The sequence below is a fragment of the Jaculus jaculus genome, chromosome 1 (assembly GCF_020740685.1).
Source record: "Jaculus jaculus isolate mJacJac1 chromosome 1, mJacJac1.mat.Y.cur, whole genome shotgun sequence".
NCBI classification, from domain to species: Eukaryota; Metazoa; Chordata; class Mammalia; order Rodentia; family Dipodidae; genus Jaculus; species Jaculus jaculus.
The window spans coordinates 62,242,762-62,261,326 of record NC_059102.1 but is presented as its reverse complement, the minus strand read 5'-3'; the positions used below and the strand labels follow the sequence as shown (position 1 = coordinate 62,261,326).

Below are 18,565 nucleotides of genomic sequence, written 5' to 3'. Positions count from 1 at the left end.
TTCCACCTGTGTTAGGGCTTAGTGTAGAATTTAGGTTTATTTATTTACTTATTTATTTAAAACATTTTATTTGTTTATTTGATAGAAAGGGAGGGAGGGAGAGAGGAAGTGGCAGATAGAAAGAGAGAATGGGCATGCCATGGCCTCTAGCTACTGCAAATGAACTCCAGATGCATGTGCCACCTTGTGCACCTGGCTTCAATAGGAACTATGGAATTAAACCTGGACCCTTGGGCTTCATAGGCAAGTGCCTTAACCACTAAGTCATCTCTCTAGCCCTGAATATGAAGTTTTTATGTCTGCTTCTCCTTTACAATCAACTTACTCAGAACTCAGTTAGGAAATCATTACCATTTTATTTGGTTCTCTCAAAACTCCAAGTAAGGGCTGGAGAGATGGCTTAGTGGTTAAGCGCTTGCCTGTGAAGCCTAAGGACCCCAGTTCGAGGCTCGGTTCCCCAGGCCCCACGTTAGCAAGATGCACAAGGGGGCGCACGCGTCTGGAGTTCATTTGCAGAGGCTGGAAGCCCTGGCGCGCCCATTCTCTCTCTCTCCCTCTACCTGTCTTTCTCTCTGTGTCTGTCTCTCTCAAATAAATAAATTAATTAATTTAAAAAAAACTCCAAGTAAGCAAATTCCAGTAAACTTCAACACTGCACCTACCCCACTAGGCCTTAATATGCCTAAGACAGATATCTGATACCTTGCAATTCTTACCTTGTATGGCTGTGCTTAGTTTGCACAAACAATTATACTGTAACATCCTCATGGGCAGGGAAGATGCCTTGGCACTCTGTTGACCCTTATTCCATCGCATGTACCTCATTCCATTTTGTTTGGAAAAGACTGAGTGAATAAATACATAGTTTCTGGTGACCATTAGCCATCAGTAGTCAGGATAAGTACCTTCAGATTGTCATTTACATCAACCCTTTCCAAATTCCTGCTCCCTATTTATTCACTTCACGTATACACAGTAAACCATTCAACAAAGTAATGTGAAAATTATAATCTTGTGCTCAAATTTAATAAATCAAAACATCAAAAAGTGTTTCAGAGACAGTAAAGCTATAAAGAAGCTAATTTTTCTCTATAATTTAAATCCGCAAAGCTATTACAAAGGCTAGAAAGATAGCTTAGTAATTAAGGCACTTGCCTATGAAGCCCAAGGACCCAGGTTCAATTCTCTAGTGCTTACATAAGCCAGATGCACAAGGTGGCACATGCATCTGGGGTTCATTTGCAGTGGCTAGAGGCCATGACATGCCCATTCTCTCCTTCCTTCATTCTCTCTCTATAGTAAATAAATAATAATAAACATTTTAAGAAAACATGCAAAATAAGACAATCTCAGTGCTATAAAATAAGATGCCATGTTTTATTTCTTACCACATAGAAAAAGTAGTCATGAGCTGGGGGGATATAGTTCAGTGACAGCATTGTATAGCATGTACAAGGTCCCTAGAAAACACACACACACACACGCGCGCGCGTGTAGGAAGTATTCTTGTGTCTCACAAAGTAGAAATTACAACAGAATATATTGAGGAGTTTTATTGGCTAGTTGACTTCTAAGACTCTTAATCACCCTAGCAGTCCTTAAAGTCCAGCAGAGACAAGTGAAGAAGTCAGGGTACATTCATGTCCCAGGCCAACATGCCCTGGTAGTTGGCATCGAGGTATGTTGCTCAGATCTCCCTCAGGAGGCAGCCTCCAGAGGCTACCCCGTTGTGCTCACCAGAGTGCATCCTGAAGTGCTAAACTGAAGTCACAGCACACTGCCCCAGCTAGTGACTGAGCACCAGTCACAAAAGGTAGATGTGGGGTGTGGTTGACTAATCTTTGGATTCCTCCCACTTATGCTCCCTTTTCCTTTCTCTCTCTGGGCATTTTCCTCCAAATGTAAATACCATATTACATGTAAATACCAGGCATTTTTATACATGACTGTATTCCTAGTGCTAGGGAGAAAGAAACAGGAGGATCCCTAGGGTTTTCTGGCCAGCTAGTCTAGTTGAATTGGTTTATTTAGGGACCCTGTCTCAATAAACACGGTGATGAGAAATTACGGAAGACATGTAATATGGTTTAGTATTGTTTTTCTCATACAAAATAAAACCATTCACCTCTCTAAAAGGACTCCCTGAATTTAAAAACACATTTGAAGTACTATTATACTCCTAAAGCAGAAGATACTTTATTTTACGTATATATCAAAATATGCATCTCCTAAGTATGGCCACTGCAATAAAAGAAGAAGGAAATTACATGAGTTGTATTCCAGAGTAGACACTCTTACTTTGAAGGTTTCTTTAAAACAGCTGCTTTAACAAGAAGTTCAACTCCAACTTATCGACATTCCTACTTTAGTGGACCAAAGTCCTTTGACGACAAGCTTCAAATATGAAATTTCAAATATGAAAGAAGAAATAGGCGTGAGATAGTATGTAAAAGTAAAACAAACAACTTGACATGAAAATCAGCCAGATTATAGTTAGACTTTCAGTGCTTCCTTTAATTGTAGGTGTTGTCTTTGGCAACTGTAAAAGATTAATAACCTCTATCTGCTTATAAAGGTAAAATTTAACAATAAATGCAAAGCTTCATTCTCAAAACCAAATATATGTTCACTCTCTTCTGCTGACCCTTCAAATGTTTCCACTTCCTCCCACGTCTGTATGAACACTAGGAAATGGAAAGCAAGTGGACTCACATCAACCTATTATTAATGTACAAGGTATCTTCAAGTTGAAAAAAGCTGACTACTTCCCCCCTTATTTTCTGCTTGGATATTTTTCTTTCTTATGTGTGTGTTCATGTATTCCTATGTGTATACATGTATGCTGTGTGTGCATGCATACATGTTTATATGCATGTTTATATGTGTATGCATATGTATATCTGTGTATATATTCATATGTGTATGTTTGTACATGTATACATGTGTAAGTTGAGGCCAAAGGTCAATGTCAGATGTCTTCCTCAATTTCTCATCACCATGTTTATTGAGACAGGGTCCCTAAATAAGCCAGTTTAACTAGACTAGCTGGCCAGAAAACCCTAGGGATCCTCCTGTTTCTTTCTCCCTAGCACTAGGAATACAGTCATGTATGAAAATGCCTGGTATTTACATGTGTGGGCGGGGGGAGCCAAATTCAGGTCCTCACACTTGCCAACTGAGCAAACTCCTGATCATCTTAGGTGTATATTTTCTTATATCTCACATGTGGTATCAACTTAAGCTAGTTCCAAATTCCTCCTTGTTCCTTCTTTCTCCTTGCAAAACTTGACAGTCTCTTCTTCTTTATCACCCCTCCATCATCCTTGGGCCTCCAAGTGTCTTGGAAGCAGAGACATCCTCCTCTGATTATTGTAGTTTGTATCTTGAGTATCCCCCAGACTGATGTGTTAAAGGTCTGGTTCTTAGGGTGGTGCTATTGGGAGGTCTTTGGGAGTTGACACCTAGGGGCAGGACCCTGGGTTATTGAAAGCCTAATGTTTAAGGGGAGTAGAGGAATCTCACTCATTGTTTTTGCCCTGGGGCATGAGGTGAATAGTTTACTCATTACAGACTTCCTGCCATTGCCATCTGGCACCCTGTACCAGAGGCCCAAAGCAACATGTGCCTGACTTTGGACTATACCCTTCAGAACAAAGAGCAAAATAAACCCTTTCTCTTCATTAAATTATCTCAGGCATTTTATTATAGTGACAGGAAGATGATTAACACATTGATTTAAATTCATTCTTCTATTTGTAATTGGTTTATAGCATACATATTAGATCATATTTATATTTCTTGTCATTTTAATAAAACAAATTTCCCTTTTGAATAGTAAGGCCCATTAGATCACTCAATAAAAAGATCAAAATCATATTGCTTTGTAAACGGTATTTTGTGACTCTTTGGAGCCATGAGCCTGGCTGATACTGTATGCATCACATGACACATGTCTTCCGGTAATTCAAGAGAGTTAAATGAGTTAAGTGCTCACAAGTGACAAGGGCTGAGCTGTAAAGGAGGATCCAAGAGTGTCAGACTTCGTCCCTTTTCACCTCCACCTAAAGTTGTTCTGACCCTTTTAGGTCAGTAGACTCTTCTACCCCAAGAGGTAGTGCTTGCAACTACTTTTAGAGTTCTGCAAGTGCAAGCTTAATGCTTTTCTCTTTCATACACCAGCATCTCTACAGAAAGTCCAACCTATATGACAAATTACACTTCTTAGAATGAATGAGTCAATCCATGGCCACTAAACTGTTCAAATGCCTGAACCAGCCTTCCTTCCTGGTATCTCTGTGCTCTTTGCACATTAGACTTGTGCATTTTCAGAGAACCTAAGAATGGCCCATGCTTTCCTCTATGGTAGCATAAATAAAATAAATAAATAAAAACCACATGTTCCCACTTATGTGGAGCCTAACCAACTAATCTCACAGAAGCAAAGAGAAGAATGGAGTTCCCACTCTACCACAGGCTGGCAAGGGAAAAACAGGGAAACAGTAATCAAATGTACCAGGTAGACAGGTAGAATAAGTTTGAAGGGTTTTTTAAAAAGATCTTTTGGGGGCTGGAGAGATGGCTTAGCAGTTAAGCACTTGCCTGTGAAGCCTAAGGACCCTGGTTCGAGGCTTGATTCCCCAGGACCCATGACAGCCAGATGCACAAAGGGGTGCATGTGTCTGGAGTTCATTTGCAGTGGCTAGAAGCCCTGGCACGCCCACTCTGCATGCTCTCTCTCTCTCTTTCCTTCTTTCTCTCTCTTCCTATTGCTCTCAAATAAATAAATTAAAAATTAAAAAAATAAAAATAAATAAATAAAGATCTTTTGGGGCTGAAGAGATGGCTTAGCAGTTAAGGCACATGCCTGCAAAGCCTAAGGACTCAGGTTTGACTCTCCAGGTCCCTCATAAGCCAGATGCACATAGTGGCACATGTGTCTAGAGTTTGTATACAGTGGCTAGAAGCCCTGGTATACCCATTTTCACTCTGTTTCTCTCTCTATCTGACTGTAATAACTAAATTTTAAAAATCCTTTTAAAAGTAAAAAAAAAAAAGATCTATTGCATAACATGATAACAGTAAATAAGTAAGTACTATACATTTAAGTATTGAGAGAAGAAATCTCAAATGTTCTCACCATAAAAATCGTCAAATATTTGAGACCATGGTAAATTAATTATCTTGATTTAATCATTCCATTTGTGTTAAACACTGTAACAACACTTTGTGCTTCAAAAAGTTGTGTGTGTGTATACAGCTATAATTTGTCAATATCTAAAAAGATATGTAAATTAAAAGCTATAGAGAAATACAATTTCAATTTTGACAAATAGGCTATCCCAAAAAGACTAATAACACCAATTGATGCTATGGAGAAATTGCATTTGCACATCATGCTGTTGAAATATTAAATGTATAGCTAATCTGGAAAAGGGCAAACATATACTTACTCAGTAATTCCCTTCCTAACAGAAATAAGAGCTTATTCCACAAAAGATACACAAGCAAATGTTCACAATAGAATTACTCAGGATAACCAGAAAAGAGGGACAGTATAACTAAGTATCCATTCACTGGTGAATGGATAAACAAAATTAATTAGTCATGCAAGGCAACACCACTCTAGAATGAATTATTGATGCATATAAACCTCAAAACATAAGTCTAAGTGGAAGATACCAGATCCAAAAGACTAATGCCATGTCATTACATTAATTCTTTTATGAGCATTACAAAAAGGCAAAATTGTAGAAATTCAAGTAGTTTGCCTGAGACCAGAGGATGGGATGAGAGATGGACTACAGATAGGCACAGAGCAACTTCCTGGGAGGTTTGAGCATATGTTAAACTGGCTTGGGATGATGAGTGCAGAGCTGCATACATTTATTTAAAATTGTTGAACTATACATGTGGGGGAGTGAATTTTAGGGTTTGTAAATTATATCATAGTAAAACTGAATTTCAAACAAAATAAAAGTTGGGACATCCCTTTTATTCAGAGACCATCTTTTCTGGAAAAGCCACATCTGCTAAATCAGAGTGCTCAAACACTTACACTGAGTTCCCCAAGCTCCCTTTTCTCCCTGTGTTAATGTAGAGCACAGGATGCTGTCCAGTAGTGACCTACATGTCTTTCCTCTAGCTGAGTACAATGAACCAATATCAGTATCACATTTATCTTTATAAACAAAAAGACACTGAGTGATTGCAATGAATATTCAAAGTGCCAAAACTTCTTGCTGTTATTACTATGCTTTATGCAAACCTTATATGCTCAGGTACTAGTCACATAAATTGATGTGGATTGGTCTTCATCACAAGGCTCTATCAATTCTCCCCTGACTCAGGATGCCAGCTAATAATATTCAAATTATTAAATATCATCTGATTTATCTAAAATGTCTAGAAAAGGCAGAAATACAGAAACAGAAAGCAGAATATTCATGGCAGCAGTCCACTGAGTGAGAGCTAAACTAGAAACTGAAATGAAGTTGTAGCAACCATAATCCCTTCTTAGAAAGCTCATGGCTTAGAAATCAAGATATCTGTGAAAGTACATATTAGCACTACAAAGAGAAAGTTGATGTTTGATTCTTCTCGTTATGTCAAATCAATGAAATTTGATCCTTTGCTATCCTCTCTAAAGTCTCTTGAATTATCAGTTTTCCCCCAGTAGTTGCCTTGCAACTCCTTCCTCCCAATCTTGTACTTTCAAACATCCCTAGACTGGTTAGCACTTAAAAAGAATGCATGGAATTCTGTCACTAAAATAGACTTTTATCATATTGCAAAATGCCTTATCAATGGGATGGAATGAGTCTCTGCCTTCGGAAGCGAGTAAATGAGTAATACTTATTCTAGTACTACAGCAGAGTAGTGCTCATTTTGGTGCTACAATAAAGGAAAGCTGTTAATAATAGTAATAGTGTTATTTATTAGTTATAATTTCATAGTATGTAATGCTTAGCTTTATTCAGTAATGATGATCTAAAAACACTGATTAACACTGAGGCTTGTTTAGGAAGTACAGGGGTTAATACTAACTAGAAAAACTAATTTTATAAAGAATCCCCCAGGATTTTTCTAAAAGCTGATTTGAAAATTCTGCCTTTGTTCATTTTCAAAGGCAGAGTTAAGAATATTCACTTTAAGTCTTTGAATTTGAGCTCACCTTTATTCACTAGTCCAAATTTCCATTTAATCATATTTCTAAAATTTATTCATATGCATATGAATTTAAGCAGGATGCAGGGACCTCTCTCTTAGGGCATTCTGCCAGCCCTAGTGGCGGAGGCCATAGAGATATACAGTGGAAGAACATGAGAGAAAGTCAGTTCCCCTTCCAACCCGGTTGTGTGAAGACACTTACATTGAAGTCGTACAAAACACCAAAGTTGGCTGCAGATGCCTCTTCAGCTCTTGGGACTGTTTTCCTAGGTAAACTGCCATACGGCAAACCCCAGAGGTACTGCATCGAGCAAAAAGAGCAGTTACAAAAACAAACACAATCTGAGCCGCACATGTGCTCGCAAATGGTTTTGTTTAAAAGCACTTCTGAAACTTCTTCACAAGGATGCTGTAAGTCTCAATGTTTTGTTCAATTTTCTGGGAGTCAACTAACTCCAGAACTAGGAACAAAAGAATGATTGAGGATCCTACATATTGAGTTCAGTGAGGCCAATAGCGAAGAAAGCCAACCATAGACCCCAAGACACTTTTCCCAACCACCTCTGTCATAGTCAGAGAGGAGGTCCAGAAAGAGTTAGCCTTTGGGGGAGTGATAGTGTGCCCCAAAAGTGTAGTAGCCAAGGTTTCATATGAGAACAGGAGTGGTGACAGAGGGATAGCCCCCCTTATTTGAAAAGAGGGAAGTCTCCAGAACTCCACCATGTGACTGGAGGATGTCTACAGGAAAAGAACACTTGCAGTATCTGTACCGTCCCCAACTCAGGGTCGCTGCTGTGGACTCTGTGCTGTGGATTAAAAAAGAAGCACTTTTACGGAGAACAGCACTGGGGAGCAGCTGGCCAGGGACAGAACAAGAAAAAGGTTATAGAAAGTGACTTGGTGAGAACTGGATAAAGAGAGCTCAGGCTCCATGGCTTGTCCAGGAGAGCCGCTTCCCTCCCGTAGAGCCCGAAACAGGACGGGTGAAGCGCGAGGTCCTCGCTCCCTCCCTCCGCAGGCCACATGGTCTTTCACCCGAGCCCTTGGGCTGCTCTAGCTGTCTGCTATGAACAGAATAGGAGTTGCTTTCTACACATACTGCTTCACCCCGAAGTTGGGAGGCACACAGAACAGAGAAGACACCAGGCTTGTGGAAAGACAAAGAAATCTGGGTCAAAAGGCCACATACTTCAGAATAATGCTGGGTAAGGCTGCTGAGTAAAGGCAGCTGAAAAACACGTCCACTGTCACGGGGCTCAAGGTCTTTTGCTACTTATGCTGATGCCCCTTAGCATCAGTGCACGCCTATGAAGGAACATCCAAATCTAGTATGATCCTAACTCTGAGAGTGCGTGGGACACGTGTTCACCCCATCCAGCACACGCCGCACATTGCACAGCCTCCTGCGGTCCAATTTCATGTCCTCCATAGGGAGGCAGCACAGCATATGGGAAAGAGTAACCCTAGCGGTAGAGGGCAGACCTACCTGCCTCTGAAGATACTTAGTGTTGTGGTTAAGCCTGATGGTCTAGGATAGTCAGGTTTCCTTGGGCAAATGGGCAGAAATAAAGTTGAGCTTTGTTTGAAATGAGTGACTACACACATTTTGCTGAATTGACTAAGACTTTAAGTTGGAAAAAAAACTACACCGTACTTCTAATTTATTTCCACTATCCTCTGAGACCTAGAATTATCAGGGGAATTATAAAACTAGATGCCTAAAATGCAAAAAGGATGGGGGGGGGATTAAAACAAAACCCTGGCCAAGCATGGTGGCACACACTTGAATCCCAGCATTAAGGACTCTGAAACAGAACTGCCATAGTTTAGAGGCTAGCCTGATCTACACAGTAAGCTCTGAGCCAGCCTGTGCTAAAGAGTGAGAACCTATCTCCAAAAAAAAAAAAAAAAAATCCAGGCGTGGTGGCACATGCCTTTAATCCCAGCACTCAGGAGGCAGAGGTAAGAGGATTGCCGTGAGTTCGAGGCCACCCTTAGACTCCATAGTGAATTCCAGGTCAGCCTGGTCTAGAGTGAAACCTACCTCGAAAAATATATATATATGGACTCCTGGATCCTAGCAGCCTATAGAGCAGCTTAACAAAAAATAAATAACTTAGTAATAGTCATTAACTTACCTAATTCTATGTGACTCGATATTTATTTACACGAGGAAAGGAAACTCTATCATCTCCCTCATAACTTTGCTGGGAGGCTGAGTACATTAGGAAACAAGTGTGCATCTCTTCCTGGCTGTCAGGCATTCTGCTGATGCTAACAATGAAGCCTGGTAGAGAAACTGTCACAGCTTATACATTGGAGGGTATAAACTGTCACTGAGGCCCTAAATTTTGGAAATTGCCAATGTTGCAGCAAACAAATTAGCCTTGAAATGCTGGTAATTGAAATACAGGTTCTTGGTATGTTAAATCAAATCCAGCTCACTTCTGTAAGGATAGCATCCAAAGAGCTCAGGATCACACACCCCAGCTCAGTTCCGGGATTTGCTCTCTCCTCTTCAGTTTCAGTCCCGCCTCTTTCACTTGCTGACTTTGGGGTCCTAAGAGACTGCACCTCCACCTGACCTTACTTACAGTGTGTACATGTGGAAGGTATAACTTGATGACAGAAAAAAATGGTCATTTTGTGTTGTGAGTGTGTGCTTGTGTGTGTGTGTTTCAGTTTAGAGATGGTAGGCACTTTGAGTTGTATGAAGAAGCATTTCTTTGAAAGCAAACCTAACAACCTGAATAAAGGTGATTCAAAGGTAGCAAAGCTTCTGCTTGAGCAAGTGTGCTCAACACTGGGGTGTTGATTCCATAAAATGTGATCATTTTAAAAGTGCTCATTTAAACATAAACACATATGTAATTCCATGAGGGCCACATGGAGCACGGAAGACCTCTCACCCATGGGTACCTTTTTTTTTTTTTTTTTGAGGTAGGGTCTCACTCTGGCTAAGACTGACCTGGAATTCACTATGTAGTCTCAGGATGGCCTCGAATTCACCATGATCCTCCTACCTCTGCTTCCCAAGTGCTGGGATTAAAGGCATGCACCACCACGCCCGGCCATGTACCATTTTGAAGGTTAAACTTGTTACAAATCCATCAGAGCTACTTAGTCATTCTACTTCTAAAAAGCAATAAGTTTTTCTAAAAGAAAAATTGGAAGATTTTTTTTTTTCCAACTTGTCTTGCAAATTGGAAGTGAGATCTTACCTCTGGCAACATGATGAGGCTGAATGTGAGGATAAAGAGGACCATGTTGACGCCATACATCCACCTCAAGAAGAGGAAGTATGAGGCCACAGAAGAGCCAAACTGACCTACCAGGAAGAAAAGAAAATAGCTGAAGGGGAGGTGGTGACCAGCCAAAGTCCGTCCACTAAGAGGAACAGTGGTCCTTTGTACATTTGCAAGCTCTAGCCTTCTTCTCCTGAATGAGGACACCTTGGTGACATGGCAGTACACTCACCTTCAAGTCCTAGGTGTGCCGAGTGCTGCTATGTAGACTGCAACTGAAACCTTTAAGGTCCATTTGAGGATAAGCCGCCCTTTGTTGAGCAGCTACATTGTTTTCCTCGGCAAACTAAGCCATGCATTCCTTTCTCCAAAACAATGTTCACCAATCCCTTCCAGATACTTCTAAAGACTTTCTTGTGCTTTCTCCTCCTACTGGCATTTTACAGGAACACTATAGGCCCTGAGTTTCACACCACACCACTTTACCAAGTGTTTTCTGGCAGGAATTTTCTTTAATATAAAGCACAACCACACAACCACAGGCAGGTTGGCTGTTCTAAGAACTGATATATCAGTGAGATGTCAAAATGGCAAATATGCTATGTGAATATAAATATAAACATAAATCATATATGTATATATGTACATATATACATATGTGTGTGTGTGTGTGTATGACATGTATGTACCATAATTATAGCCAGTCAAAAATACAGGACAAGATAAACTGTTGAGAGGGGTTGTTTTCCATCAGTGTCAAGAGAACAGTATATCTCTCAGACAAGACAGCATTAAGACAGATCTGAGAAAAAGACACCATTGTGCCAAGCCAGGGTAAGAGCAGCTAGGGCAGAGGAAAGAACAAAGATCCTGAGGGGCCTGAGCTGTGGGCATCTGAACAAGGCCTGTGTGCTTTGTGTGCTCAGAGTATAATGAATGAAAAAAACAATGACAGATGCAGCTTCAAAGAGACCAAACCACACTGAGTAGGGCTTTCTAAAGCAATATAAACAGTATGTTGTTTAAAACGAGAATAGAAATCATTGGCAGGTGTTAAACAGCCAGACTTAACACCTAGGGGCAGACATGAGCATGATTCAGCTCTGGGGACACAATGGGCAGAAACAGGCAAGAATGTCTCTCAATTCACAAATGTCCCCAGAGTAGGGAATAAAGTTATCTATCCAAGTCTTAATGGCCAGGAAAACCAAAAATAAATACATGAATAAAAAAAAAGACAGGAATTTCAAGTCCTAGGTTTATATGTTGTAGATACACAAAAGTCAAAATTTCTTTGATGTTCACTTAGGTTTAGCATCATTGTTAGTTTTCCCAAGCTTCTCTATGATCATTTTCAGTTGCACAAAAAAGGAAGCAAGGAAACACCTTAGCTGTCCTCTGCATCAGCCCCTTTGATCTGTTTCATTCAGCAAACCCCATATTGTAACTGGTGCTCCGAAAGGGGAAGCATTCTTACAGAAGGTTCAGACGGAGCAAATACCAGTCTCTACTTACTAAGATGAATCCAAACTTACATGAGAAATATCTCTGTTTCTACGGTTTGATCTATTCTTTATGCACCATAATTTATTCCCATAATACAGGGGCAATGTTTTTCTTAGGAAGTTAAAGAGGTCAATGTGTAAATAAATATTTAAGAGGAAATCAATGACTTTGAAGTCTAAATATTAGTGTTTATTTCCAAAATAGAACTTAGATCCAGTCGCATTATAAATGGATAAAGCACTTGAATGGAAATAGTCCCATAACCTTGGGTATTTTTTTAATTTTTTTTTATTAAGCTTCCTACTTAGTGTTCAGCAGGTGGAGGGAGCCCTGCTGAAGAAGGTGTTTCACTGAAAGTGGATCTTGAGTCCAGCTCTAGGTTTTGCTCAGAGTCAACACATGCTTACTGGTACGGCTATTGTCTCTCTGCTGTGGATATATGATGAAGTGAGCCAGCTTCTTCTGCCATGATGAAGCTTCCCCAGGAAATTATAAGCCTGAAATAAATGCTTTCCTCCCTGCCAATAGATGCTCTAGTCAGGAATTGGCCCCAGCAATGAGAAGTTAGCTGCAACAAGCACTACGCAAAGTTTCTAAGATCATATAGTTTTGATCCCCCACCAAGGTACTGTAGCCATGTTCACCAGTGTCTCTGAGCAACTCTACAGCATATCTGACCCTCCTAGGACATCTTATCATCCACCTTGCTCCCGGTGGCTTCCTATCGCTCATGGCTATTACCCCTGCTCTCTGGTAACAACCTGAGGATTGCTCAGCCAGGCTCTCTATCATGTTCCACTGAAGGCAGTGGGCTTCCAGCCCATTGGTCACTTACTGCACTCCTAATTTACTGTCTCTGGACAGCTGGGGTAAGTGAGGCTTCTTGTGTAAACACAGATGAGACTTCTAGTCTACAGGCTCAAACATAGAATATGGATACTCCATCCCTCTCTTCCTTCTTTCCTTTGCTTACTGCTTGCCTGCCTGCCTGCCTACCTGCCTTCCTCTCTTACTTTTCCTTCCCTTTTTTCCTTCCCCCTACCTTCCTTGCTGCTTGCAGACCTGCCTACATACCATTTTGCTATTCTATCATCATGGCCTTCACTCAGTCCTCATACAACAACCACTGGCAAATGAGATTCTTGAACTTAAAATTTTGGTTTTTTTTAAATATGCTTAAATGTAAAAGGGAAAAAACTCATATTTCAGGAAGTATCTGCTCCTCCAATCCACACATAGGCACTATGGATAAAATATACTTTCAAAGCAAAAGCCTTCCAAACTGAAGTTTGGGAACACAAAAATACTTCCACATTTTTTATTTAAAAATGGATTCTTTATAGAATCTGAAGTGTAAAGAAAATGAATTTCAATAAAGTGGATGCCATTAAAACTAGCATGATTTTAGAAAGGACCTACATAGAGCAAAGAGACTGAGAAATCTACACGTACATGGTCTGTTCACATCCCATCTACTGTCATGGGGGAGGAGCAATAGCAAACAAGAAATACTAAAACAGATACCATGAACCAACTGGTGAAATCAAAGGCCCTGTCTTGACACACTCACACACACACACACACACACACACACACACACAAAAGTACATTTTGATTCTGTGTAAAATTTATAGTATCATCTAAAAGAAGTTCACTTATGTAATTTCTGGTTTTAATATTAATGTCTGCATCTTATTGGATATGGACAATGCTTGCATGCAGTTTGTTCACCAACAGAGGCCTGTGTATGGTTAATAAGGTGTGTTAATGAGAAAAAGCCTGAAATTTTAGGCATTGACTACAAAAGGCTGCTATAGGGCTGGAGAGATAGCTTAACAGCTAAGGCACTTGCTTGTGAAGCCTAAGGACTCAGGTTCAACTCCCCAAAACCCACGTAAACCAGACACACAAAGTGACACATTCACACAAGATAGCACAAGCATCTGGAGTTTCACTGCAGTGGCTAGATACTCTGAAATGCCAACTAACTCTCTCTCTCTCTCTCTCTCTCTCTCATAAAAAAAAGTCAGAGATAGAAAACTAATGGTCTTCCCACAGTATCTTCTCACAGAATGTAGAACTTCACGGGCTCCTAAGAGATAGGGATTATAAAATCATTTTTTAATGAAAAAAGTTGGGATCCCATTGCAATCAAGATGGTAACAGCATGAGGTTCAGACACAGACATGAGTTCCTCTTGATCCTGTCAGGTAATGGTCAAGTTTTGTGGAAACTCAGTGAAGGTTTGAAAAGTGTTTAGAGACTGAGCAGGGGGAGGGCTTATGGATTGGAAAAAATGATGAGTATGGCATCTACATGAAACATGTAATATAAAGGATATCATTCTTATTGCTCATTTACATATAATATAACTTATTCATATATCTGGATATAGACCAATACAGGTGTTTTGTCTGTCTTAGCCAGCAGTGATAGTGCCTAGAAACACCCTTAGTGCATGGTAAGATCTCAGTGTGCATTTACTCAATAATGAGTAAATGTCAAGTTCATGCTGAAAGTGAAATACGATGTGATATATTAGAATAGATCTAACATTCCAAAGGAATATTTATGAAGCCTTTGTATGATTAAATTTTCATTTCTTTTAGATAAGGCACTGATGTTAGTTTTATAATAAAATATATTTTATAAATAAATATTTATCCAACTATATTCTGGAAAGAATATGGAGATTTAAGTGGGCTCACAATAAAAATCTATTGTCAGTATAAATTTTAAAATAATTTTCATACAAAAGCATAAAGAATCTTATATAGCTCATAATACAACTAAGACTGATTATAAATTATACATCACAAGCTACATTGAGATTCCATCTCACTCCTGTCAGATTGGCCACCATCATGAAAACAAATGATCATAAATGTTGGCAGGGATGTGGAAAAAGAGGAACCCTTCTACACTGCTGGTGGGAATGCAATCTGGTCCAGCCATTGTGGAAATCAGTGTGGAGGTTCCTAAAACAGCTAAAGATTGATCTACCATATGACCCAGCTATAGCACTCCTAGGCATATATCCGAAGGAATCATCTTATTTCCTTAGAAGTACGTGCTCAACCATGTATATTGCTGCTCAATTTATAATAGCTGGGAAATGGAACCAGCCTAGATGTCCCTCAACTGATGAGTGGATAATGAAGATGTGGCACATTTATACAATGGAATTCTACTCAGCGGTAAAGAAAAATGAAGTTATGAATTTGCAGAAAAATGGATGGACCTGGAATGGATTATACTAAGTGAGGTAACCCAGGCCCAGAAAGCCAAGCGCCACATGTTCTCTCTCATATGTGGATCCTAGCTACAGATGACTGGGCTTCTGTGTGAGAAGGAAAATACTTAGTAGCAGAGGGCAGTTAGTTAAAAAGGAGACATAAAGGGAAGAGAAAGGAAGGGAGGAGGGTACTTAATAAGTTGATATTGTATATATGTAAGTACAACGATCGTGATGGGGAGGTAATATGATGGAGAATGGAATTTTAAAGGGGAAAGTATGGGGAGGAGGGAGGGAATTGACATGGGATTTTTTTTTATAATCATGGAAAATGTTAATAAAATTTAAAATAAAATAAAAATTATACATCACAGAATGTGTACTAGATATCTGGAAAGATGGCTACATCTTGTGAAAGCATGAGGGCCTGATGGGGCCTGAGGTTACCTGAGTTTGACTGTTAGCACCCATGTAAACAGGCGGGCATGGCCTGATAGTCTGGAACTATAGGGGAACGGAGAATAGAGAATTGCTGGCAATCTCTGATCAGGCAGTCTGACTCAAAATGACAGCTCTGGAGTCAGCAAGTGGCGCTGCCTCACAGTAAGAAGCTTCATAGGCTGGAACGTCTATCTCAGCACTGCTACAGCTGCACTGAATCACAGCTACACTACAGAACAATGCATGACAGAACCACAGGCACACTGACGACTAAGTGAAGTGATGTTGGCTGAGTGTCTGACACATGGGGGTTCTAAATGAGAGCTGTGGTGATAGTTGACAGAACAAAATAAGGGTCAGCTTTTCACAGTTTAGGGAAAGTAACATTGCCAGCGGGTAAGTCAGAAGAACCCACTCAAACAATAAACTACATGGGAAGGAATATAAACCATGCTTAGTTAACTTTCCAGCTTGGCTTCTTCAAATTTACTAGAGAAAGAGGAAAAGAATTATTGAGCATCTCTCAGTTGGTCACTGTGGCACCCCTGATAGATGGTGAAGATGTAGGTAACTTATCCTACACTCAATTATTTTTTGGTAAAAATTATTTCACTTTTGTCTATAAAACACAAATGAGCATGACATTATCATTGAAAGATGTTGGAACCTACATGCTCTGGTGTATTCTAGAAATAAATAATTGATGATGTTGATGAATCAAGATCTTAATGCTCCAGTCACTTTTCTGTTCCTCAGTTCTCCTAAGGTCAGATGTTTCAGCTGTACCATTAAAATCCAAGAAGTCCATTATTTCTGCTCTTTTCTAAACTTACCTAAAATCCTTTTCTGTAAATCTAAAAATGGAGTAGACATTTGGAAAATGTGTCTGCAATCTCTTTTTTTTAATTTGTTTTTTGAGGTGGGGTCTTACTCTAGCCCAGGTTGACCTGGAATTTCCTATGTAGGCTCAGGGTGGATTCGAACTCATGGTGATCCTCCCACTCTGTCTCTTCAGTGCAGTGATTAAAGGCATGTGCCACCACACCCAGCTTGTGTTTGAAATCTTCTTCAAAACATATGTATTAAGTGCCAAGTGAGCTCTAAGCATAAACTAAACAAAACACCTGCTTTTGTCCAATAAAAAAGTATGAATGTTAAATGAAGTAAGATCATATTAAGATGCTAAATTTAAGATGTGGTATTCTGATAGGAAGAAATGTTAAGATAAGCCAAGAAATCCATGTCATGAGGAACATGAGGAAAGAATACCATGCATGAGCTGACACATTTTAAATCATGGTCATCAGCAATTACTAGTCAAGGAGGGACCAAGAACTGAGGGCCAGACACTTCTAAAACAGGCCTACTCATGTCAGTGTGATAGCCATCAGCTGTGTCTCCATATGGAGCCTCTATAATTTTGCAATGCCATATTTTGCCCGAAGGAAAACAAACTTCTGGTCTAGACATACATGGAGAAAAATCAAACCTTTGTCAGAATCTTAGGAATCACAACAGGGCAGGATTTTACTCGTTTTGGGGGGGGAAAAATCCATTTTTCTTTACATACAGCATGGTTTTTACTGAACTGCTATTCTATTTATACTATTTTCATTTTACTTTGCCTTATGCTATGCCATTAGCACCACACTAGACAGCCTTTTTTCTCCTAGAATGTTGTACAGCATGAAGGTACGCTATAAACTTCCTGTTGCTTATTCTCCACAGGTTTGAATGTCAGTCATGAAGACTTTGCTTTTAATCATTGTTCAGTTTGATTATTGTGTAAAATTCATGAGTATATGTTTACAATGTCATGTTAACTGCCAAACTAAAACTACACTCTTCACAACAACGTGAATGTCATTGCACACAATGCTAACTTTCCTGTCTAAGTAAGGAAATTAGTTCAAGACTGGAATGGTTTTCTAAAGTAAGACATGAGAGTAAAGTCTCCTTGGCAAGTGCTAATGTGTTGCCATACTTGGAATGTGGAATAGCCCCCAGAGTCCCATGTGTCAAAGGCTTGGTTGCCAGCCGTACATCATTGAAAAGCAGTTGAACCTTTTTGAAGTGGGTCTACCATAAGAAAGTGAGATTATTGGGGGCATGACATTGAAAAGAATCTGGGCTCACACCCTTTGCAGTCTCTCATTCGCTTTCTGACTGCTATGAGGTGACCTGACCTCCTCTGTCACCTGATGTTACTATAACATACTGTGTCACCACAGGCCTGAAGCAACAGGATCAAATGACTTGGACTAAAAACTTTGAAAAAATAAACTTTTTTAAGTTCATTATCTCAGGTGCTGTGTCTGAGTAACAGACTGGTGACTAACATGTGAATCTTTATAGTGATAAATGAATGAGAAAAGGAATCTTCTGCTCCTTTGGTTAGTTGAATTTGTTTGTTGGTTGGTTATTTTTATTTTATTTTTGTTTGTTTGTTTTAATTATCTGAAGAGTTCACAAACAAAAACAAAACAAAACAAAAAGCATCTGAAAATCTTGTGGGATTTTATTCTAGGACAACTTTCCCATGTGATTTAACCCGGTGAGCACTTACTTTCAATTGCCTTGATCTTGTTTTCCCATGGGACACAAGCAGCTTTGAAGTTCTCAAAATCACGGAGGAATTTGACCCATTTCTGAAAAAGAAGTCAAGTGTAATTGTAACGCCCTCTACCTATTGGACCTCAGATGTTACCCTCCCAAAGCAAACAACACAAGACAATGGGCTTGGAGAGAGGTCTCTGGTACCAAATACTACATTTTTATTGAAAGAGAAAATAGTATGTTTTACATTCCTCACTATTTCTTACCACTTCCAAACAACTTAATTGAAAATATAATGATTTCCAGGTGGCATAAACCTACAATGCCAGGTACTTGGAAGGCTGACATAGCCCTGTAATTCAAGGCCAGCCTGAGTCATACATTGTGAGATAGTTGTTCTATGATAAACCAAAAA

The 18,565-nt window shown here is 39.6% G+C and overlaps 1 protein-coding gene across 1 annotated transcript in view; it reads right to left on the bottom strand.

The window, feature by feature from the left end:
* The window catches only part of Tmc1 (transmembrane channel like 1), a 144,598-nt gene that overhangs the window by 51,505 nt on the left and 74,528 nt on the right, over positions 1 to 18,565 (bottom strand). The window contains exons 6-8 of the mRNA XM_004652980.2: positions 18,161 to 18,242; positions 10,389 to 10,495; positions 7,370 to 7,468 (exon numbers count right to left, since the gene is read on the bottom strand). Of these exons, the coding sequence (XP_004653037.2) occupies positions 7,370 to 7,468; positions 10,389 to 10,495; positions 18,161 to 18,242 (288 nt within the window). The remainder of the gene's footprint in view (positions 1 to 7,369; positions 7,469 to 10,388; positions 10,496 to 18,160; positions 18,243 to 18,565) is intronic.